We start from the raw sequence: 25,848 nt of genomic DNA, 5'->3' as shown, positions 1-25,848 counted from the left end.
AAGGGTAAAATAGTAAATTCATCCGTCGGAACATGCTCCCCGCGTGGTCGAGGGCAAAGTAGTAAATTCGTTGTAAAGCGGGCGATTCCCCTGGCGAAAACCATTCCTCTGGCGAGAGTCATTCCTCTGACATTAAGCGATTCCTCTGGCGAAAACCATTCCTCTGGCGAGAGTCATTACTCTGACTTTAAGCGATTCCTCTGGCGAAAACCATTCCTCTGGCGAAAGTCAATCCTCTGACTTTAAGTGATTCATCTGGCTTTAAATGATTCCTCTGGCTTTAAATGATTCCTCTGGCGGAAACCATTACTCTGGCGAGAGTTATTCCTCTGGCGACGGCCATTCCTCTGCTCCGCATATATCACTCCTCATCAATATATATATATATATATATATATATATATATATTAAAATAGATGTAATAATAAAAATTATTTTATCAATATAATTTAGAATGATAAAAATAATTTTATTCATTAACAAGTACTTCGTAAATATACATATATCTATCTATATATTTATACATATTTCATATTAATATATGCAAATTTTAAGAGCAATAATATTTCAAATTAACATATACAATAATTAATAAATTTAAACGCTGGGCCAACAATTATATTTGCGACCCATTTATTTTTAAATATAAATTTGAAGTTTATAATTCTTAATTTTTTTTAACCCTATAATTCTTAAAATTATAGTCTATCCCTTATTTTTAATTTCCTCCCGTCCCAGCATTGCCATACACCTAAATCTAAGCTGTCTTCCTTGCGGCCTCGTCTCCTCCCTTGCATATCTCGAATTCCGTCCACCGGCAACCGCCCCGACCCCATCACACAATTTCCGTTAATTTGGATAATAACCTTCGAACTCATCTTTTTGTTGCATAATTCTTCCTCTTGTTTTTTTTTTTTTTTTTCTGATCTCTTTGTCAGTACCCAAAAACCCTAGATATCAATTTCGTAAATTCATCCGGTTGCTCGAGAAATATTCCGGATATATTCACATACGCCTTGAATTTACCTGCACCTGCATAAACCTGAGAGGATAGCGCACTTTGGCGACAGAATCCGCACATAGTTTGCGGAAGATCTAAGGTAAATATGGCATTAGTTTGAAAGTGTAATTAATTGATTCAGAGCATGCGTAATTTTGTTTTTTGTTTTTTTATATATATAGTGTATAATTTTATTTTTTTCATTGATAATTGAACCTTCAATACATCTACTTAAGGAAGGCGAAGAGGAAGGAGTCATAATAGTTAAATTTCTTCCTTGTGTTAAAGAATGTGTATTTTCTTCCTTGAGATTGAGGGATAAATCTTGCCCCGGAGACGGAGAGAGATTTTTGTAGCTACTCTGAATTTTTAGTTTTTCTCGCAATCTCTGAATTATGCTATTCTCTATTTTTATTTTTATTTTCTCACTGAAAATACGCCTGTGTTCTTGTTTCAAAAATCTGGACTGCAGCTGAAAATAGGTGGTAATATATTGTAAATATAAGAGTTTGGCAAAAACTTGTTTGCATCGGATATGTGTTGCATTCACCCTAATTAAATCCAATTGTAGTTCATCAATACCAATTAGGATTTAATTAGCGCTTATGCACCGGATGTACCAAAGTGTGCCTCATACAGTTTTTGCACCTTAAACCGACAAATGTCCATTGGACTGTAAAGATGATGAAATTTATGGATTCTGCTTTGTCACAGTTGATTTATTTTTGCAATGTAGGGGATACAGAGATAAACTGACTCTGCTTTGAAATTTATGGACTTCTCTGTTTTTCTTTTTCTCATTGAAATACACCTGTGTTTGTACTAAAAATCTTGTCTGTCGCTGACAATAGATGGTGGTAATATATTATAAATACAGTTTTTTTTGCTCCTTAAACCATCAACTATTGTTTGTTGATCTGTAAAACACATAGGGGTGTAAACGAACCAAGCCGCTCGCGAACTATTCGGAGCTCGGCTCGAAAAAAGCTCGTTCGAAATTCGTTCGTTTTCTTAACGAGCCGAACTCGAGCCCGAATCCGAGCTCGATAAAATTATCGAGCCGAACTCGAGCCTGTGCATATTCGGTTCGTGAGCTCGCGAATATGTTCGGCTCGAACCTATTCGCAAATAGGCTCGCGAATAGGTTCTCGAACAGGATCGCGAACATATTCGCGAATAGGCTCGCGAACAGGTTCGTGAATAGGTTCGCGAATAGGCTCGCGAATAGGTTCATTAAATTATTGATTTTATATATTTCATTTTCTGAATAATTAAGATAATTATAATAGTTAAAACAAATAATTTTCGGTAAGTTTACAAAAGTATCTATTTATTAAAAATAAATTAAAAATTATAACTCATCATTAATTAGAAATATGATTATAATAATATTAATTAGTTATATATACTTATATTTATAATTATTTTATTAATTCTAAAAGAAGATAACTTTTATAGTCTTATATTACTATTTACTAATTATAATTTAATATTTATTATATAAGCTAAATTTTCACGACCGACCTTAATTAAGGATAATTTAACCGGGAAAACCATGACTGGGGAAGGGAAATTAAGAAGCGGTTTTAGAGAGGGGCGTATAAATGAATGCTCAAAGAACTTGAATAAGCGTGAAATATTCCTTGAAAGGAAAAGGCATAGCTAGAGGCTTGACTTAAAACATAATCAGCGATTTGCAGCGGAGGGCGTAACTGAAATGATCAGTGTTTACAGCGGAAAGCATAACTGAGATACATGTATGAAGACATATATCCTTTCTGAGCCTACTTTAAGTTCGACAAAAACTCCACTCAGCAACACTTCATCGCCTATCACAGCTCAACTTGCACAAACATAAATATACGAAGGGCTAAGTACAAGAGTACTTAGTGGGCAGTTGCCAAAACTAAAGCATAAACTTAACATCATCAACAAAAACACAACATCGCATAAGAGGTATACGTTTCTTTCAAATCCTTTGCTTACTAAACATTTCCAAGATCATAAATAGCATTAGTGCATTCTTCATCATTAACAATCATAAACACTCATAAACAAGCATCGTGTCGTGGAGAAGGCCTTCCCCAACGAACACGGGCATCGCGCCGTGAGGGGGGGCCTCCCTCAGCGGTCACGGCATCGTACTATTGAGGGAGGCCTCCCCCAATAGACGCTAACATTGTACCGTCGAGGGTGGTTTCCCCCAACGAACGCTGAAACACTGGCATACTGGCATCGCGCCGCGAGGGAGGCCTCCCTCAGCGGACACGGGCATCGCGCCGTGAGGAAGGCCCTCCTCAGCGGACACGACATCGTACTGTTGAGGGAGGCCTCCCCCAACAGACGCAAGCATCAAACACAGGCATAAACTTATTAGCGTAAAGCATTCAAGCATAACAAAGCGTAGTTCGCATGAGGCGTAAATAGCATAAACAACATAGCGTAAATCATTTAGCGTGAAGCATAATAAAGCATAAACTTGCATAGTTCTTCAATATCATTTTATTTCACGTGTAAGAAATTGCCCACCTGGTAGAGAAGACTCGCGACTAAGCCTTAAACTCCTGCGTTCAACCTTGATTCGGAAAGGCATAACGTAAGGTCTTAGTCCAAGGAAATTCTCAAATAAATGAGGATGCGTAATATAATTATGCATGGCTCATATTCCTTTTTATTACTGAGATAATAATTAGGGAAACTTTATCACTAGTCCTTGTTATTAAACAATTAACCCAACTAGGTTCCGTCCCATGAGGTCAAGTAATTAACTATAACGGCGGGCTTTCCCCTACTAGCCGAAAACCGCGGAGCAGCAACGGCGGAGACGATATCAGACTGAGGAAATTATGCTTCCTCCCTTCATTCTTTGCACTCGATTTTGAAATGAAGGTAGTGAGATGAAGAGGGGGGCAGCCGAGGATCGGCGCCCTCGGCGGCCTAACGACCAGCGGACGCCGCTACGGGTGCAGCGGCGCGGCGAATCTCAGTCAGCCTTCCAGTTGCAGCGGTGGTGGCGGCGGCGGCACCTCAAGAAGGGAAGAAAATTAGGGCTCGCTCAAGCTTCGATGGAAATTGAGAGCGAAGAAGGCAGAGATGGAGGTGAGGGAGGAGGTTCGACCGCCGTTCACCGGAATTCAGGAGTGGCGGCGGCGATTCCTGATTTTGGGAGAGCTAGGGCTCGATTTGGAAGGGGGAGTAGGGCTTCCATTGTTTCTGTTGATTTGAGAGAGAGATGAGAGTATGACGGCAAGAGGCGCCGCCCTCGGCCAGGCACGGCCGCGCCGGAGCCGCGGAGCCGCGGCGGCGGACACCTTGGCTGAAGACGGATCGAGAGGAAGAGAGATGACCAAAGGGAGTGTCTGATTTGAGAGAGAGACCTGGGGCTTGCATACAGAAGAGAGAGAGGGAGGAGAATGCCGGGCTTAGGCGCGGCGGCAGTCGACGCCGACCGGAGACGGAGGCGGCAGAATTCGAGAGGGAGGAGAGAGGCGCGATTGGTTTGAGAGGGAGAGAGATAACCGAGAGTGAGGGAGTTGAGAATTGGGTTCCCCTTTTAATTCATAAATTGGGCCGATTTTAAATGCTGATTGGGCCTCTGATTTTATTTATCTGGGCCTTTGATTATTCATTTTTTTTGGGCTGCTGTATCATGTCAGTTGGGCTGATTTTTATTTAATTTCAAGCCCAGGATAAATCATTCTATTCTTGGGCTAAGAGATAAAACTATGAGCTTGAATTTTATGTAGTTGGACCTCGTATTATTTATTTAATTGAGCCCAACTACTTGCTTAATCATTTGGGCCCAAGATAATTATCATATTACTTGGACCTCTTCATTATTATTTTAGCCCAATTGCATTACTTTAACCCGAGTACTCCTAATTAATTATTAGGCTGCATTATGTTGAGCCTTTTAATTATTTGACTTATATTATTACTTCAATTCATATTTGTTTAGCCCGATTAATTAGACGCAGCTACCCAATTACGATTAATTTTTACGAGGTTATCTTATCAAGCGGATGTTCGATTTAGCTACTTTCTTTTATCGATTAAATAGGACGACTTCTATTTATTATCAAGTGGGGTTAAAACACTCTAAGATGAGCAGATTAATTATAGTTACGATTCGATTTCATGAAGCGAGACTTAGTTAGTTTTGTTAATCCAATAGCTTGTTTATTAATAAAACTCTCGGGTTATGATACTAGGATAATAAATCATGCATAAGAGAGTCATGCATATTTAATTTCGTATTCTCATTATTTGAGAATTCTGCTCGAGAAAATATCTTATTTAAATTCTCGCAATAAAGGTCAAGCGCGAGAGTAATACCTAGACGAGAGCTACTGCACCACAACTAGAGCTATAATCAGGTGGGCTTATTTTTCATATGTATGCTTGAGTTATTAAGCTCTAAATATTTCATGAAATGAAAATTGTTTATCCAATAAATATTTTTGTGCGCTCTGTTATGTTTAAGGCTCGCAATTCATGGATCGATCGAGGTTCTCTTATGACCTAACACGTTGTTTGAGAATTGTGTACACTTGTTAGTTGTTTCGGTGGGTTGATCTCCATCGGGCACTAATTCATGTCAGAGGCGTTATAAGGGTGCTCGGCTGGATGTGTTCCGGAGCATGTATCATGTAAGGCCTGCCTGGGTAGCGTCCCGAGGTCAATTCAACTTGTCTGAGTTACGTCCTCAGGGCAAGTGTCATGGGAATGAGGGATCCGTCGGTGGCTAAAAGGTCCGGGATCACAACGAGTAACAGAACAGAGTGTGACAACAGCGCGTTAATAAAATGAAATGTTTTAACATGCTTAGAAGTCCTTTACTTTAAAACCTTCTAAGTTATGTCATGAATGATTGGATAAACTGCTCTTACGAATTGTGAAATGTTTTAAAAGTTGCAGCCCACTAAGTACATTAGTACTTAGCCCAAATATTTTCAAATGTTTTTCAGGTTCATTGGCTGGTGCTGACGGGGAGAGCTGAGGCTAGGGTTCAACTCCGTGTTTTGACTTCCGCTGTAGTACTAGCCTTTATCTGTCTTTCATTTTCTTGACTTAAGACCTTTAGGTTATGACTCTAAACGATATCTTTTGTTGAGCCTAGACTTTTGACCTTCAAGTATTTTGATTAAGGAATGTTGGTTATCTGAAGCATGAAATTAAACTTATGTGATCCTGAGTTTGAATATTGTCATTTGATTGGCAACTCTTAAGGCCTTTCAATTTACCTCCTTTCAGTTTATCTCTTTGGAATATGAATACCCTCCTCGATCCGCGCACTTGGGCGCCCATGTCCCATCTGCCATCTCCGCCCAGATCCGCCGCTCTAACCTCTCCACCTCTCCAGATCGGAGTCCTCTCTTCCATTTCGGCCCAACCCCCAGCGCGCCGCCGCTCTGACCTCTCCACCTCTCCAGATCGGAGTCCTCTCTTCCCCCATCTGCTATGATTGAGCCGCTTTCCCACCGGTCCGGCCGTCCACCTCCAGTCTCGGACCTTCCCCCACCCGAAATCCTTCTCGGTCCCTCCCCCACCCCAAATCCCTCTCGACACTCGACAGTCGGCCCTCTCCAGAATCCAACTCCAGCCCACCACTGCGCCGCACCAACTCCGGCCGCTGCCCTCTCCTCAGGTAAACCTTGGAATATGTTTTGTGTTCTTCGAATAAAAAGTGTGAGAAGAAAAGGAGTTCACTTGTGTTTTTGTGAGAATTGTTATTGAATTTGATCCTAGATTTGTTTGTTTTTCGTGATTCTTGCTAGAATGATTCGTCCAAGTTGATGCAAAACAGGGATTTCGGTTATTTGCTGGTATCTTGTTTGAGATGCATATGAGTAACCAGCAATTCTATTTTTGTCAAATTATTTGAACTTTACTTCATTCAGTCATTGTCGTTTTTATGCAACCTCGCCATTGTCAAATTATTTCTTTTGAATTTGTCTAATTTTTGGTATTACTCATTTGTGTTTTTTTTTATGTAATTTGATTTTTTTTTGGTATTTGTAGGATGAGATTTGCAAGGAGCTTCAAGATCAAATGCCATGTTTTATAAATATTGTGTAATTTTGATACATTTTGTGGATTTATTTTGTGATTTTGCATTGTGGACTGAAATTTTTGGAATGACTACATAACATATTTTATTTATTATTAATACACGAACCGAGCTCGAACTCGAGTCCTGAATTCGAAATCGAGCTCCAAAATTGAGCAAATTCGAGCCGAGCTCGAACTCGAGCCTGAATTCGAAATCGAGCTCGACTTCGAAATCGAGCTCCAAAATCGAACCACATTCGAGCCGAGTTCGAGCTCGAGATAAACGAATAATTAACGAACCGAATACGAATCGAATTCGAACTTAATATTATTCTGTCGAGCCGAGCTCGAGCTCATTTTAAAGCTCGATCTCGAGCTCGAGCCGAACTCGAGCCTACCTAAAATTTTGCGAGCCGAGCCCGAGCCTGCAGGTATTCGGTTCAGCTCGGTTCGTATACAGTCCTAACACATGTCTTCTTTCTATTGATCTATGAAACACATGTCATAGCAATGTTTGCATTTTGTGGTTATTTCTTTATTCACATAACTAAAACTGCACCTATCTCCAAATTAAAAAATTGTATGTGGAAAAATCATGGCTACTTGTTTGGTAATGTAACAGCCCGTTCATGGGAAAAATAAAATATAATAAATAAAAGAACTACTTAAAATAAAGGAGGTTGATGATATAAAATAAGGTTGTAATACGAGAAAGATCCCAATGATTCAAATAGGTTTACTTCGCAGCTCCTTAGAAAAGAAATAGGAAAATAAAGAGAAAACTTGACTGCGCTGAATAAACTTGACAACTTACCCTTTTTAAATGGGTTATTCATAATTTGAAGAGATAAAACGAAAGGCATTGAGTGATGCCAATCAATTGATAATATTGAAACTCACAGGATCACATAAGTTTAGTTTCGCGACTCTGATAATAATCAATGATGACTTCATTAATAGAAATACGAATTAAGAGTCTAAGCTCAACAAGATAATACTGCACCATATGATAGAAGATCTTAGTTTAAGGGATTGAAAAATAAGATAGCAAGCTAGTCGTTAGCGGAAGCAAAAGACGAAGCAGAATCCAAGCCTCAGCTCAACCCCATCTGCACCAACCGATCAACCTGAAAACATTTAAAAATATTTTGGGCTGAGCACTAGTGTACTCAGTGAGCTATGCATTTTATAAATATTTTATGAAATAACCAAGGCAGTTTATCCAATATCACAATCATAACTTAGAAGGTTTTAAAACAGAAATCCACTTCTAAGCATGATAAAACTTTTTCTCATTAAGTGGCGCGCCATGTGACGTTTGATTGTTACTCGCTGCTTATGATCCCGGACCTCTAGCCACCGACGGATCGCTTTCTTTTCTCCTATTTATCAATCTCGGGACGCACCCGGTCAGATCAATAATCATATCTGTGCTTCGGAACACATCCAGACAAGCACCCTTATAACGTCTCTTAGCTTTGTTAGTGCACGATGGCGATCAACCCATCGAGCCACTAACCTTGTGTACACAATCCTCATCTAACGTGTTAGGCCAAATGAGAATCTCGATCGATGCTTATGCGAGCATTAAACAATACAGAACGCACATAAAAACATTTATATTGGATAAACAAGTAACTTTCATGAAATATCAGAGCTTATATAACTCAAGATACATTGTATGTAAAATAAAGCCCACCTTGATTGGACAAAGTCCGAAGTCAAACGTAACTCGTCTTGCAAAAGCAATGCTAATCTTCTTGGTCAACTGAGCATACAAGATAATCTAATCTTAATATGTCTTGTGATACTAGCCTTAGATAATAGTAAAGCGAGGGTACTAAGTTCTGATTTGCTATGCTCGGGTTTTAAAACTCACTTTATAATCTTGAAAATTCAAATTTTCATCTCAGGGCACCAACAATACCCTTGCTTGACTTCATAAAACTTTTAACTTAAAAATAATTTCAATACATAAATATTTTTCTTTTCAAAAACATAGTATATTTTCATTCTAAATAAAACATTTATATATGCGCTTATAACATATAATTGGCATAATTATATGCATATAAAATTATGATGCAGTTGCATTGTTTAATAATTAAATAAGCCCATTACTCAAATTAATATATGCCCAACAAAGAAAATAAATAAGTCCAAGTTTTAATTAGAGTAAAATTTTGAAATAGCCAAAATGAAGCATAAAACACAATTTATGGCCACACATTGAAACAACACAAATTTTGGCCATTTTTATAGCTTTGGGACGTTTTTGCCCTTAATTGGGCGGACTGGGTAGGGTCAGAAGCGCGGGTCGCGTGCCGGGTAGGATCAGGCACGCGGGTCGGGTTAGGCACTTATGGCACTATTAGTGCCATAAGTGCCAAGCTTGGCACTTATGGCACTATAAGTGCCATAAGTGCCAACGAATTTTTTTTTACTCCCCCTGCCCTGTCTACCCCCCAGACCCCCGACCCCACCCACCCCACCCACCCCCAAGCCAAAAACTTTTACTTTATTATTTTATTTTATGGCACTTATGGCACTAATAGTGCCATAAGTGCCAACAAAATTTTTTTTTACTCCCCCTGCCCTGTCTACCCCCCAGACCCCCGACCCCACCCACCCCCAAGCCAAAAAATTTTACTTTATTATTTTATTTTATGGCACTTATGGCACTAATAGTGCCATAAGTGCCAACGAAAATTCAAAATAAAATAAAGTAAAATGGTCTTTTTAGCACTTATGGCACTAATAGTGTCATAAGTGCCAAACATGCATAACAAATATAGAAACAACAGCATCATCTAAACCCTAAATGGAACATTAAACCCTAAAGGATAATCTAAACCCTAAATGGAACATCTTAAACCCTAAATGGATAATCTAAACCCTAAATGGCATATCTAAACCCTAGGGAAGTGTTTAATTTTAAAAAGTTCCTTTTGGCTGGGGGGTAGGTGGGTCGGGTGGTGGTAGGGTACGGGGGTCAGGGGGGTAGGCAGGGCAGTGTGAGTTGAAGTAAAAAAAAAATTATTGGCATGGGGTGGGGGGGGGGTGGGTTGGGTCGGGGGTCTGGGGGTGACAACCAGGGGAAGTATGGGGTGGTGGGGGTCGGTGGGGTCGGGGGTCTGGGGGTAGACAAGCAGGGGAAGTAAAAAAAAAAAATTTTTTTTTTTTGGCTTGGGGGGTGGGTGGGGTCGGGGGTCTGGGGGTAGACAAGGCATGAGTTAATCCCTAAATCTGGATCCGGGTCAAAGAAAGTTGTTGGATCTATTGGGTTAAAGGGTAAATTAGGTAGAGCACATAAAAGATGGCCAAATATTGATATTTTAAATTTTATGAACAAAATTTAAGTTTCAATCACCAATAGGGCCATCCGGTCCTATTGTTTCTTTTAATTAATTGCAATGGCCCAAAATGAGCCCAAAATAAACTCCACCCAATTTCCCTCATCTTCTTCACGCAGCCAAATCCCCTTTCTCTCTCTTACGCTCAAACTCCATAAACCATCTTTCCCATTTTCCTTTTCCACGCCGCCTGCCGCCTCCCACGAATCTGGCGGCGCGTCTCCGGCGATCACCACCGCCGCCCTCATCTCTCTATATCCTTCTCCTTCGCCCGCCCCTCTCTCTGTGTCTCCTTTCTCCGCCGCACTGCACAGCCAGCACCGGTGGCCGTCACCGTTACTTCCTCAGACCGGCGCTACCCCTTCCTCCGTCTCTATTTCTTCTCAGACCCTTCACCCACAATTCCCCCAAAATTCAGAAACCTTCCTCCCATAATCTCAGCCCTAAGTCTCTCTGAAATCCCCTCCCTTTCCTGTCACTCGACAACAGCCAACGGCTGCCGCCTCTTACCCTCGATTCACGGCGAGAATCGCCGCCCTACTCTCATTTGGCGACAACAGCATCAGCCCCCAGGCCCGCTGTCATCGCCGCCCAAGCGCCCTCCACCATCTCCATCTCTCTCGCTCTCTTACCAGAACGGGCATCGGCCACCGCTGCAGAGGTCCCTCTGCTCGGCTACGTCCTCGACTCACACCGCACACACCGACACTCACAACAAGAATCAAGCTCAACAAGATCGGAGCTCAAAGATTGAAGTTTTATCAAAATAAAAGGGTTCGTTCGTCTCTGTGTTTCTTCAATTCCTTCACAAAAGTCCAGCTCAAAGTATAAATGTATTTTCTCTGCTTATATAAAGTATAGATGTAAATTGAAGAGTATATATATATACAAATCAATTATAAAGTCCTTGTTTCGGGGTATGATTTCTGTATAAATGTCAAGGCACAAGTTTGATGGTATCGTCTGTGATGATTTTCGTTGGTTTTGTGTGTCACTAATTATTAATCAAATAACTAAGCAGTAACAGATCAAAGAGTAGTATATAGAGTAGATGATGTAGAGCTATGAAGTTAAAGGTGAAACCTTGGTGTGGTTTTGTGGTTCTAGCTTTGAATAGACTGAGTTTTGTGACTGTTTTGTTTGAGTTTTCTGCAAAAACATATGAATTATGCTTAAGGTCTGATTTGATGAGAAAAACAAAAAGGAAAGTGAGTAATGGAGCCTGAACCTTTCTTTTTCTTCTATTTCTTGAGTAAGTAGTACTTTGCTTGTTGCCTTGTGGAAGATATTGGAGTGAGATATGGAGAAAATGTCCCGAATGATCGGGAGGAAATGAGGATGATTGGTGATGGGTGATTGGTGTAAAGGGTGTTTCTGCAGTAAAGAATGCAGAACGAAATGGTGATTGGGGTAAAAGAGTAGAGAATTTATGGAAGGTAAAAAGAAGCATGGCCTTTTGGGAGCCATATCTCATGAACTAGGTTTTAGATAATTAAACCATCATTTGAATATAACTATGAAAATATCCAGATTTCTTTTTTTTTTTTTTTTCTCCGGGCATAACTACCTATAATCCAAATTCAAGATTCTTACTAAAATATTCTATTGGGAAATATCGGGGTATTACAGGTAATTAAGGTAAAAGTTGACACAGATAACTTGATGCTGAAAACCATGTCGAAAAATTTATTGCGACTAAAAAGATGGAAAAAGCAATGCTAATGAATTGGCGGTAAAAATCTTCTGTCGAATTGTGTTTTAATATTGTGTATAGATATAGATAATTTAGGGGATAGTAGTCTCTGATGATATTCTTATGTTTGAATTAGAGTTTGAAAATTAAAAAGAGAATGAAAGATCTCTAAACTGACATGTCAACGATTCTGTATTCAGCTTGCATCTTTGACTAATGAAAATGCTTTAAATCTGCTTCTACTATGCAGGAATATCTTATTTTTAGCTACCCTGGTGGGCATCCTTAATCCTATTGAGGTTTCAATATGGATTTGGAGACGGAAAACAGAATAGCTGCCATTCTTTTAAAGGAGGCCGCAGAATTGCGTCGTGAGGCTCAGAAGGAAGGTGCACTTGCTTATCTTCGTGAGCCCACTGTTAGGTTTAGGCCGAATTCTCGTTTCTTGACTGCAACTGTTCGTGGAGTTCAACAAGGTAAGTTTTAGCTGCCTATTTTTCTTTCTCTGGTGTTTGAATGGACTATGGTTTAAATATATGTGTGCTTCTCTGACTAATGGATATGGTGGTTTTTGTTCTTTAGAGTTGTCCTATATACGAAATCCTTAGTTGGATTTGACTTGCCTTGGCTTCAGAAATACTAAAGGGTGTTCTCAAGCAAATATCATAAAGCTCCCTTGTCTAATACTGACCTAATTATGCATGTCAATGATGACAGGCCATAAGTCATAGAAAGGACTGAAAGATAGCCTTTTCTTTAGCCAGCATGGAGGGTCTAATTATTCCTGTTGTCTTTTATGCATCAAAAGTCTTTTTATGTTACCTTAACTCCTTAAGTTGGCTGTAGAGGTCTGCAATGAAATACTAGGAAGCTCAAGCTATAGTCTTGTCTTAGATGTTCTACTGAATTTAATAAACAAATATTTGACTGGATTTATGAGTTGAAATGGTGTGTTTGTCAGTAAGTTATAATTTTTTCTATGACGTACATATTTTACTCAAAATCTTTATCTTAGATGAGAAAATCTGTCTAAGTTTTATTGAGCATGCAAATAAACTAAAGAAGCCGAAATCACTTTTTTGTACCTAAAGTTTGTTTGATCTTCTGGATGTTAGTTGCTGGACAGTAAATTGAACTTTCTCTTTTTTTTATCTTCTTTTTCTGGCTGTTATATGGAAAGGTGAGCTGAGCTACTGTTGATGTATTGAGACTGCAAGTAGCTTTCTTTGAAGTGTGGCAAGTTTCACAGAAACACGGTTCTCTTTTCTAGCCAGTTCTAGTATCTTATGTATCTATCTGGATACAATATTGTACGACTCCCATTTGATATTTGGTACTGCAGCAAATCGTGTCGTTGAAGTTAATGAGATGTGGCGACTAAGGGAAAAACAGCTGGAACTGGACAATAAGCTTACAGGAATCAGAAGTGGGAGCAACAGTGGAAGAGGTCACAAGGACATTCGCGAATCTCACACTAGTACAAGTAAAGCAAGCAATGAAGTGGAGAACAGTGCAAATGTTTCTCTCTCTTCAAAGAAAAGATCTGTTGAGCATTTTGATCCAATGGAGGATGAAGGTCTAAAGGATGATGAGATTGACCAATTTTTACAGTCCAGGTTTGTTTGCTTATGCACGTTATATTCTGTATACAATTTGGTGACCTTTCCCTTGCAGACTTATTTAGTATTTGTGCTTATTATCTTTCCAATTATAGAATCAAGCGAGGCAGGGGCTCTGTTGGATCAAGGATGGACGAAACCGGGCCTTACCTTCCCCTTAAGCCAGATTCTAATAACAAGTTTGAGAGCGATATTGAGATGTCAAATAAAGCAAGAGTCGTGCTTGGCCCGAAGAAGCCTTATTCCCTGACATCTAGTGAATCATCTTCAGATGATGAGTCGCGTTCACACCGGAGGAAGAAAGCTAAGGTAGCCTCAAGCAAGCGGCATTCGAGGAAACACAAATCAAAAGAAAAATCGAAAGACAAGAGTAGGAGGAGGAAGGACAAGAAAAGTAAACATCATAAATGACCATGCAGCATTTTTCAAATGGAAAGCAGCAGGTGGCTTAGGCCTTGTCTCAGAATCGACCAACCCCATACATCAATACATGTGGTTGCCATGTACATTAATTTATGTATTTGCTCATCTTTTTATTATCACTTATGGAATCACTTGACATTGTTGTGTTGGCCAACTGCCTATCGAAGGGAATGTAGAAAAAATCTTGATGTCCGCGTTTGGTTCGTAATGAAGTGGGTTGTATTCATGATGCATGTGCTATGGAATAGGAACGAATTCGAGTTTATTCATGAAAAATGAATAAGAAGTGGAAGGATAGGCGTATAATTTAGTTGCGTGAAATCAACGCCTAATCTAAAAAGCAGTAAATGACACCGGATTTACGTGGTTCGGTCGAGAAGACCTACGTTCACGGGGGTTTTTGGGGGTTTTCCACTATAATCGAGAGAGTATTTTACAGTTTACAAGTTGTGGGTTCACAAAAATGACTATCCCCCCAAATGCGAGCTAAAATGAGTTATTTATAGAAAAGAGAGAAAGTAAGGTCCATTAACCCACTAGCCCTAAATAATTGGGCCCAAGCCCCTATTCCATGAGCTTCGCTCTTTAATCGAACCGAGAGTCGAGCTGCGCTGCTGTAGTAATTCCCTGTCAAGTCCAACTGAACCAAATATTAATAATAATAATAGCATTAATAATAAAGATAAAAGGAAAATACTATAGCCCTGTTTAGCACAACGCTGGTGCATATTTCAGTCCTCATCAGCTACTCCCCCCCAAGTCTGGTTGAACCGGGTATTCTTCGTGTTCAGCCAGCGAAGTATTGTTAAAGCTAGCGTTGTGCTGTTTTCCTTAATCCCTGCAAATCATGAAGACATAAGAGTTTTACTACTGTAAGAATGCAAAGATAAGCATTTTCCCCTTGACCTTGGAATTGTAGTTTCAAGTTAGATTTCCTTCTTGTTTGTTGAATGTTGACAAAGATAAATAATTTCCATTTCTTTGGGCGCATAAGAAGACCAGCGCTGAGAATACCCCATATTGAATACTTTGCATAGATAAGCAATATAAATGCTTTGTGTTGGATGAATCAGAAGACCGTTGCAAGAATACCCGAATAACATAGGAAGATCCATGTCGAAGTTGAGAAATATGATACTCTGATCATGTGAGAAAACTCGTCATAAATATTTGTCGAGTCTGAACAATATACCCTATTGTTGAGCGCGTAAGAAATCCAGCGCGTGAGAAGACTAATAGATAATCCGCGTGTAAGAAAACCAGCGCATGAGAAGACCGATGGATGACAGTAGCACGCCTAAAGGCGGCTTATTTCTCGCTGAGCAACGATTAGAATAGATCAAAGCAGCCCATAGAGCAGAGGTGCAAAATAGTGTAGCCCGTAGAGTAGAGCAGAGCATCCCGTAGAGTAGGGTAGAGCAGCCACAGAGTAGCGGAGAGCATTGAAATCACGGCAGAACATTGAAATCATGGCAGAGCATTGAAATCACGGCAGGGCATTGAAATCAAGGCAAAGCATTGAAATCACGGCAGAGCATTGGAATCACGGCAGAGCATTGAAATCAAGGCAGAGCATTGAAATCACGGCAGAGCATTGGAATCACGGACGGTGGCAGAGCATTGGAATCACGGACAACGGCAGAGCATTGGGGTCACGGACGGTGGCAGAGCATTGGGGTCACGAACGGTGGCAGAGCATTGGGATCACGGATGGTGGCAGAGCATTCCTCTACTGCTTCCCTCCTTTGTATGCATTCCTTTGCTGCTTCCCTCCTTTGTGTGTATTCCCTTGCTGCTTCCCTCCTTTGTATGCATTCCTTTGCTGCTTCCCTCCTTGCCGGCTGGAACACTCTGCGCGGAGCATGGAAGACCCTGGGGGTGCAACCAACTTTCGCGGCTTACGATTAAAAAGTAACCCTCTGCGCGGAGCATGGAAGACCCGGGGGGTGCAACCAACTTTCGCGGCTTACGATTAAGAAGTAACCCTCTGCGCGGAGCATGGAACACCCGGGGGGTGCAACCAACTTTCGCGGCTTACGATTAAGAAGTAACCATCTGTGCGGAGCATGGAAGACCCGGGGGGTGCAACCAACTTTCGCGGCTTACGATTAAGAAGTAACCCTCTGCGCGGAGCATGGAGGACCTGGGGGGTGCAACCAACTTTCGCGGCTTACGATTAAGAAGTAACCCTCTGCGCGGAGCATGGAAGACACGGGGGGTGCAACCAACTTTCGCGGCTTACGTGTCATATCCCGGCTTTTAATCACTGATTAAAGGCTTAATTATTAATAATTAGGGTTCGACATCCATTAATAATAAAACTAGTTTGATTTATCTGATGTGATTTAATAGTTATATTGTAACACCCCGTACCTTTCCTTATGTTGTGAAATAGTGTCTTAACACTATTAAGAGTACTGAGATGTCGAGATACGAGATTAATTTTTTTATGACTAGATGAGACAGTTTGTCTTTTAAATAGAGATGTGAGTGGACAAACCAATGATAGAGTTAGAGTGAAGAGATTTGAGAAACGAGTTGAGATAGAGATGCTGATTGAATTGAGCTGAGATTTATTTTATTTCCGACTACCGGGAATAGAATTACCGGATACCGAGTTATCAGAGATTGACTGTCCTATTAAGAAAATAGGAATAATGAGTTGGAAATAGAGTCGAGAAAGAAAGAGTGAGAACCCTTGATGAAAAGAGTCGGTCTGAGAAACGTTGAGTCGTCCGTGTTTTGCCGATTGCTTTGAAGTGATGATATGTGAATTTACGTGACTGATTGATTATGTGATTTTCGTTACGAGTGCTTTTATGAGCAAGTTATTATGATTTTTAATTGAGGACTTTAGCACTTAGAATTTTCATTAAGTTTCCAAAGCAAGTGCGGTTTATTTTTACCGAGAAATCGAATGATGCCGGTTTATGGAAATTTTTCCTAGCGTAATTGTCATGCCCCGACTTTTAATTATGGATAAAAGGGTTAATTTTGATAATTAGGGTTCTGTATCACCCTGTATTTTTTTACATTATTACTATTTTATTACTATTCTGGTAATTAGTGTTAAGGGATACATTAAGGTTTTGCAAACCTGAGCATAGAGTCCTGGTGACTCTAGCTTTTTCTAATAATTGCCTGAGAGGTTATAACGGATAGGATGGAGTTTTCTCAGTAGATTTAGATACGAGCATTCTAGAAGTCCGATGATGATACCTAACTAGAAATAGAGTCGGGGTGAGTGAGTAAAGAATTACTAGAGAGATAAAGTCATATTCGGGAGGCGAGTAAATTGACGTTAGATTTTGACTGATTGCGATGATATGTTTTGAGTGAAATTGTTTGATTGACTATTATGTGACCTACTTGAGACATGTGTGATTTGATTGAATGAATCATGATTTTTCTGAGCATGATAGCACACGAGATAAATTTTAAAATGAGTAATGAACGAGATTTAATTTTTTTTTATTGAAAGTAGTAATGTTATGGTTAATATTAAAAATTTCCTAACAGAATTTCTCGGAGATTTTTTTTTTCTGAGATAGATGTGAAGTGGATTATGTGTGCATTAGTTATGTTATAATTATTTTTGGTCACTTAAGTGCATAATGTGTAGTTTGTATTTAATTAGTGAGTGATTTATTAAATCAAATTTGCACTACACATTTACTACACTTTTTACTAAGCAAATTTTACCATTTACACTACTTATTACCTTTTAACCTATGGTTAATAGTGCAAGTGGCCAAGTGGGAGCTTAGATAAGCTTTCTAATTAAATATTAATTAGTTTTGCTTGGAGGCCAAGCTTATGCATTTAACAAAACAATTTTTCTTCTTCATTTTTTCTCCCCAAGGTCACGCCTCTCCTCTCTCTCTCTCTTACTATCACAATTTTCTTCCATCATCCTCCATTATTAACCATTCTCAAAGCTTCTTAGATCATTTCTATGCTATCATCTCCATTAAAATCAAACTATAAAAACCATATATATTTGAAATCAAGAGCATCTTTGAAGAAGTTAAAGCTTGAAGTCAAGAAGGAGGATTTTATTTTTGTACAAAAAAAACATTGAGTAAGTATTAGATCTAAGCTTGAGTAAGTTATATATGTGTGTATATCTATTATATAATAGGATTAAGCCTTAACCTATGTGGCATATCTAAAATCTCACCATTTCAAAATTTACCATATATAATCTTCATCATTTATTAATTAATTAACTATTACACATTCTATATAAAGATTCATTAATCATAATAAATATAATTAATAATAAATGTATCTATTATATAAGAATATTAACATTACATATACTCTAAATTAATAAATTTTATTATTTATTTTTTCTAGATAAAAATTAGATTTACATGTCTGATAAGAAAAAAATTATAATCTATATACGATAAATTATTTTAATTGAATGTTAGTGATTAGATGTATATTTGTTATTAATTTTATATTTCTCAATAGCGTACATATTATATGTATATGTTGCAATATATTATATTGTATGAATATATATATATATATATATATATATAATATTTATATTCTTAATTTTCAATAAAATTAATTTTAAATTAAGTTTGAATTGAGACATGCACGTATATGTAAATTATAAACGGGTCCGGTCATTGATTTACATGTTTGCATAATAAGGCACAAATTCTATAAATTGATTACTTTAAAATAAAATCTTATTTTATGTCTATCAAAATAATTAAAATTTTATTTTTATTTTTTATAAAATAAATCCATACATTTTAATCTGTCAAAATTTTTAGACGAGATGATGCCCATAACTTGGTTGGTCTTAAAACTCCAAATGATACGATGTTCGATAAATCAGTTATGGTCTTTTAAATATCGGGCGAGATTATTTTCATAATTAGTTATGCTTTTAGAAGTTTGGAATTATATGATACTTACAATTCAATTATGATTTTTCAAACTCCATATAAAATTATGGTCAAAAGGCAAAATAAAAAAGATTGAACAAAATTAATAAATCTTGTAACAACAAATGCAACAAATCAATCCTCCATCATACCTATGTCAAATTTATATGTATTTCTACTCTCTTTTTTTTTTTCTTACGCGTCAACTTTTTATAAAATTTCATATGAAAACTAATGGGTATTTTTATGATCTCAACAAAATTAATAATTTAATTGCTAAAAGTTGTTGAGATTAATATAATTTAAAATGTATTACTAATTGAATTGAATTTAATTAATTATATAAATAATTTACATAAAAATTTATTTTATATAATTATCATAAGAATAACATAAAATATATAAATTACAAGAAAATATGTACCCGTCGAATTTCGACGGGTAATACACTAGTGGATGAAAATAGCATTAAAACCCCTCTTTGTTTTCTTTTTCATTATTTTCGAAAATTGGGGTATTTTACCCTTCAAAAAAAATTCACTTTCTTTTCTTAAATTGAGGTGATATTTATGTAATTGAGAATCTATTGAGTTGATATCCATGAGTTTTTAAAACGATTAGAAAGTATTTTGAATTTTCAAATAGTTTAGTTTGCTAAATTTGGGAAGTTTTTATTGATGATGAGATTTGATGAATTGATGTCTTATATGTGCTATTAAGTGACTCAACTTGATTAATATAAGGTTGGATTAATGATTTATGCATGTTTGTAATTTTTTCAAAAAGTTTAGTTTGATATAAAATAGGCCTTTTTGATTTATGTGCTAATTGTTTGAATTGGCTAAGGATAATTGATATTAAGCATGATAGTAATGATAGTTAAGGGTTAATTTGGCTAATTGTTGATTATATGTGAAATTGATTGAGTTTAGTTTACTATAATTTGGGTATTTTTGAATTATGAAATCAATGTTTGGATTAATGATGCCTATGTGCTAATTGGACTATATAAAGGACTATGGCATGATTAAATTGAGAATTTTGAATGAATTGTAATTTTTCACGGAGTTTAGTTTGTATGTTTACACGAGATCTCTCATATGCGATGAGTTGAGTGTTAAATGTGAACAAATATGGCTATGTGATGATTATTTGAGTTATGAGATGATCTAGATGATTAATGATGGATGAGATTGAAGCTTGAGGTGGAGAAGTGAAAAATGAAAAGTGTTAGTTTGAGGAAGAAGATGATATATATGTGTATCTATATGTGATCTTGTTTTATGATGTTGATTTGTGCTAATTGGTAACCTAGGATGTTAGATCTATGATTTGATCAATAGGTTATACATGATTGGTGAAATTTCGTAGGCCTACTGACCTACTGTGATCGACGGTTTTTCGATGTTTAATAGCTTTGAAAATTTTATAGCAAGTCCCTACATGAGTCTTGAGTACCCTGGTAAAATTTCAAGCCATTTCAACTTCGTTTTATATTTCTTTAAGGGGTTATTGCCAGAAAATACATATACTTTGTCAATTTTCTGGTTTATATCATGACTTTATAATTTGGCCAGAAAATACATCAATTTCCAATTTAATTGCAATTATAACATGACTTTATAGTTTGGCCAGAAAATACACCAAATTTCAATTTATTCTCAATTATAACATGACCTTATTTAGATTATTTTTCATCATAGATGTCTTAATATTTATTGTATTTATATTAAATTTTTATGTATAAAATATTTTTAATTGATTGATTAATTTTTATAAAAATTAAGTTAGATGATTAATTATTTCATAATAATTATTACATAATATATATATGTATGTATGTATTTTTAAGCCATCAATATAATATCTTGTTTTATATATATAAATTTGATTTTAATATTCTATTAATATATATTATATATATATAATAAGTATTTATTTATTTAAATTGTGAAATTATAAAATATTAGGACCAATTAAAAAAATTATGTACATATATAATAGAAACTATGTTAAAAAGTAAATAATATTATATATTATTTACATATAGATGTATATTTATCAAATATATATGTATTTATGTATAGTATATTGTGAGATGAAAAGAAAATTAAAAATATTTAATGCATTAAACTTGATATTATTATACTAAATTAATTACAAGGTCATGTTATAATTGAGAATAAATTGAAACTTGGTGTATTTTTTGGCCAGACTATAAAGTCATGTTATAATTGCAATTAAATTGAAAATTGATGTATTTTCTGGCCAAATTATAAAGTCATGATATAAACCAGAAAATTGACAAAGTATATGTATTTTCTGGCAATAACCCCTTTCTTTAAAATGCAAAACCTAAACTGCACATTACTACCGAGAAGTTCAGAGAACAGGGGAAAGAGTCATTCATTTCAGTAGCTTCCTGTGTCATCTAGCTTTCCAAATTTTTATGGTATCAACCTTATTGTGTTATCTAGATATCCACCAAATTTGAGCTCAGTTGGACAATGTTTATTGTTTTTAAAAAATTGTAACTTTCGGTTGCACAAAACTGCCAGAAATGGTAGATCGTGGTAAAAACGTCATATCTCACAAACCACTTGGAGTTTTTGACTCTACTTTTTTTTATAGGAAACTAGACTCGAAGATCTTTCTTTAGGTATGAGTCTCGAGTCCAGGAGATGTCGGAGTCAGAACAGATTAAATTTTGAAGTTGAGTCAGTGTAAAAACAGAGCATGTTTTGATGATGTTTGATTGTGATCCTTATGTGCCTTATGTGATTGTGTTGCCTATGTGTTTGAATGAGATTAGACGAGTCTTATATGAGAGATAAATCGAGACTTAGAACCATGATTTTCTTGAAACCTATCCTTGAACTTAAGGATTGAGATGAGTGGAGAGTTTATATAGAGTTGAGTAAGGAGATAGAATATGAGATAGAACATGAGTTAAGGCTTGAGAATTAGTCAATGAGTTTCTAATCGAGATTCATTTTATGACATGAACCTTCGATGATGATGATGATCCCTGAAGACACGAGCAGAGCAAGGAAGTAAGTAACTCCGCTTTGACGGGAGATTTTGAGTAAGATCTTCAGGTGGGCATTATTTTTATTACATATATAGAGATCCCCTGCGTGACGTAGGCCTCATATACGAATATATGTGCATGATATGTTTTAACTGTTTATTCAGCTTTTATGAAATGCTTATATGTTCAATGCCCTTTACGAAAATAAAAATGTTTATGAAAATGAAACGTTTATGAAATGATTGACTGCCAAAAATGTTTATGTTTTTATATGTATCCTATCTGTGTTGGTTCACCAACTTTAAAGGAAATCCAATTGGGATCCTATGCTAGACAAAGGTTGCTAGCTAGGGTTAACGTGTACACTCATGGAGACCGCGAGTCGCTTGCGACCAGTCTTGGCGTCCGTGGTAAGGAGGCCTCCTTCCCGGCGCGTGACAGAAAGGAACAGATATGGATCATATGAAGGAAAATGATAGGCCGATCGACTTTATGAAAATGAAAAGAAATGTTTTTAGTAAGTGCAGGTCTTTCAAGAAAACCCCTGTGTGTTACTGTTGGCAGTTCAATTTATATATATGTATGCATGTTTATTTTCGGCTTATGCCACTGAGTATTTTTATACTCAGCCCTGCATGTATTTCTAAATGTGCAGGTTGAGCAAGCGATGGAATGGCTTGGTGTTGAGCGGGAATTCTTTTGATGGATATGTAATGAAACCTTGAGTATGCATCTCCATATGCATAACTCACACGTTTTTTCCGCTGCAAACACTCTGAAATTGTTATCGTATTGTGGAACGTATTACACTTTCATTTTGTTTAACTTTCACTTGGGTCCAGTTGTTATGGCATAATCGTTTGTAAATTACCCACGCGGTTATATATATATATATATATATATATATACATATCACTAGTTTGTTGTTATTAATGTTGGTTACTTAGCAAATCCCCTTTAATTTCTTTTTTTATTGTTCACCCCAAGTCATAACCCCGGTTAACCCGTCACTGGGATAGTGGGCTGTGACAGAATGGTATCAGAGCAGTTCGTTTGCTCTGGCCCTAGAAACCTTATTCTAAAAAGCCAAGTCTAGTTTGATTCACTAGACATACGTGGGTTCATACGATACCGCTCAACACTCCATTGCATCGTGCTCAATCAAGGAAAAAGGTAACTGCAGTTTCAACGTTTTAAAGATGTTATTGTTCTAAACTGCTTCACGAATATGATTGTGTAAAGAGCATGCTATGATGAAATGTTGAATGTTTTGCCTTTCGTGGCATATCATTGCAGTTATGATGTTATGATAAGAGGAATGATAGAGAATTGACACATGCTTTCCCCAGAAAACATAGATTACTATAAGTGGCATGATCACGATTCTAAAAGAACATAGACTACTAGATTAGTAGGATATCTCTACAATCTAGATTCTTAAAGTGATGATTTAGAAGAATGAAAGAGGAATGAAAAGATATGTACGCGGTAAAGGGAATGCCCAGAATGACGATACAATACGAATTCAAGGCAAACGCTGCATCAAGGGTTTGAGCATAGTCTCTACGTTCGAACGTTCACACGCGACGGAACATCGAATCGACTTCTGCTATACGATAGATTTTAAGAATAGTATGTTTTGTCTGTATATGTGTGTGTATGTTTTAGTGGGGTTTGGGGTTTGAGATCAATAAGATAGAAAACCTTAAGATAAGTTTAGTTGTCATAATGAAACTTATGTTTTGTTATGCAGTAAACTATGTGAAGTCAGTCACCCTAGTAATTTGTCTGTTTTTTTGTGTTCAAAACAGATTCAACTGATCCGATGGAGGCTGTTAGAGGTACATTTAACGTGCACGACGGAGGATGATTGTTATCTTGTTTAATAACTTCAACTAAATTATGTTTAAATATCATGGTCTTTAGGATCTGAATCTCCACAAAAAAGGTGGCCAAAAAAGCAAGATTGGAGACATCTAAGCGACTCAAGGATAAACGAGGTATTCAAATATTAGAGTTATTTGTGTTGTGTCTTTGCATATTTGTTAAGCAAAAAAACTGATTTCACATCATAATCAGATAGAAATGTTGGCTCACAGAACGAACCTCCGATGGATGGAACATGTAGGTGACATTCATATATCCCTTGGGGTTCTACTGTTGATTATATGCATCAAGAGTTCATAATAAAGCTCACCTTGTCTGTTTTGATCAGGTGAATCTCTTGAAAGAGCCAGATTAACTCGCAAGACAGGATACTGCGAAGAATGCAGCCAACAACAGTGACCCCATTTTCGCAGGTTTGCATACTAGAACAACACCATCCTCTTTCTGTGGGTACTTATCTAAGCTAAATCAGTCTCAAGTGGATTCTGTTATATCTATGGGTTTTGGACACTTGCTGGAAATGAGAGTAAGATTTCTGCCAACACAGATGGCATATTGGTTGATGGAGAATTTTGACTACAAAACTAGTGAATTGTTGATTGATGACAATGTGAAATTTAAAGTAACTGAAGATGATGTTTGTAGAGTTTTTGGGTTTCCTAAGGGTGGTGAAGAGATCAACAGATTCTCTATTCGGCTTGTAATGCTTTGAGTATGCAGTGGGTGTCGTTGTTCAACGTTCGACATCGTGACAATATAAAGATTAAAGCTATTTTAGATAAGATGTTGGGAGAGGTGGATGGAGGGCCATGGTTCAAGAGGCATTTTCTCATTGCTATGCAGTTTAGTCTAATAGAGAGCTATCCGAATGGGACGGTTCATCCATTCGTCATGAGATGCTTGGAGGATTTGAGTGTGATCAAAAACTGGAACTGGGCAGGATACATGTTGAAGGCTTTGACTCAGCATGCACAAAGTTGGGCCGAGAATGGGAAGAAAATATTATGTGGTCCAATACTATTTCTTGTGGTAAGTATATATTTGGAATTCTTTTTCAAAATACAACTTGCATTAAGTATATGTCTCAAACAATTTACTTAGCAAAATTTTCTTAATGTGCAGCTAGTCTATGTCGACAGAATGTATATGGAAGGTTCGAATGTACCACGTTGATGAGGAGTAATATGTGCAGAGCAGAGGAATGACTTTACCAGGGGAATCACGGGAAGCAGAGAGATGGTTTTTATCAGAGGAATCACCTAAAATCAGAAGAATGGCATCCGCCAGAGGAGCGGTTTTCGCCAGAGGGATGATTCTTGCCAGAGGAATCGTACTCACCAGATGAATCGTACTCGTCAGAGGAATCGTACTCGCCAGAAGAACGGTCCTAGCCAGAGGGATAGCTTGCTCCAGAGGAATCGTCCACCTCACCGGCGAATTTACCTTTTTGCCCTTAACCACGCGGAGTGCATGTTCTTAGATAGGAATTTACTATTTTGCCCCGTCCACGCAAGGAGCATGCTCGGGGAGCGAAATTACTTTCTTACCCTTAGCTTGTATTCCTCTATAAATACTCGTGCATGTGCACTTTGTAACATACGTTATCTTTGATTATCATGCAGCAGTTTTACTCTCGTGCTCTAACAAATCCAATTACTCTTTTCTGTCTTCTCCGATAAAAACTAGGTATAATTCACGATTCCTTAACGATTCACCGATCAATTAGACACCCACATATTTATGTTTCACCATCTGGCGCCGTCTGTGGGAAATTCTGGGCTAAGGCGTGAGGTTCGACCGCTTGCGCATGCAGATCCGTAATTGTGGTCGGATTTGCGTGCGCAGGTCTCAATTGAGCTGATAATCCGATTACCCACCTAGATC

The 25,848-nt window shown here is 37.4% G+C and overlaps 1 protein-coding gene and 2 long non-coding RNA genes across 8 annotated transcripts; 2 read left to right on the top strand and 1 right to left on the bottom strand.

Moving 5' to 3' along the window:
* The first annotated feature begins 714 nt into the window (after positions 1–714).
* On the top strand, positions 715–14,331 carry LOC131019914 (protein TMA23-like). 2 transcript variants are annotated; one of them, XM_057948538.1, is made up of 4 exons: positions 715–1,100; positions 12,348–12,573; positions 13,440–13,713; positions 13,812–14,331. In XM_057948538.1, the coding sequence occupies exons 2-4, from the start codon at positions 12,405–12,407 to the stop codon at positions 14,125–14,127; spliced, it is 759 nt and encodes a 252-aa protein (XP_057804521.1). In that variant the 5' UTR covers positions 715–1,100; positions 12,348–12,404; the 3' UTR covers positions 14,128–14,331. The 2 variants fall into 2 exon arrangements, with proteins under 2 accessions (XP_057804521.1, XP_057804522.1); XM_057948539.1 differs by lacking the exon at positions 715–1,100 and adding an exon at positions 10,483–11,178.
* LOC131019927 (uncharacterized) lies at positions 7,823–12,341 on the bottom strand. The gene is made up of 3 exons (XR_009100549.1): positions 11,633–12,341; positions 11,488–11,553; positions 7,823–8,178 (listed from the first exon to the last, which is right to left on the bottom strand). It is a non-coding gene; the product is annotated as an uncharacterized LOC131019927 (long non-coding RNA).
* A 3,636-nt stretch (positions 14,332–17,967) lies between the features above and the next one.
* Positions 17,968–25,598, top strand: LOC131019898 (uncharacterized). Of its 5 annotated transcripts, XR_009100541.1 has the most exons (8): positions 17,974–18,220; positions 22,081–22,144; positions 22,733–23,250; positions 23,889–23,918; positions 24,004–24,077; positions 24,157–24,201; positions 24,293–24,993; positions 25,087–25,598. It is a non-coding gene; the product is annotated as an uncharacterized LOC131019898 (long non-coding RNA). The 5 variants fall into 5 exon arrangements; XR_009100543.1 differs by lacking the exon at positions 22,733–23,250 and having other exon boundaries at positions 17,968–18,220; XR_009100539.1 differs by having other exon boundaries at positions 23,889–24,077.
* Positions 25,599–25,848: the final 250 nt, after the last annotated feature.

Source organism: Salvia miltiorrhiza, chromosome 4 (genome assembly GCF_028751815.1).
Source record: "Salvia miltiorrhiza cultivar Shanhuang (shh) chromosome 4, IMPLAD_Smil_shh, whole genome shotgun sequence".
NCBI lineage: Eukaryota > Viridiplantae > Streptophyta > Magnoliopsida > Lamiales > Lamiaceae > Salvia > Salvia miltiorrhiza.
The sequence above is the reverse complement of the archived record's forward strand: the minus strand, read 5'-3'. Positions and strand labels throughout refer to the sequence as shown.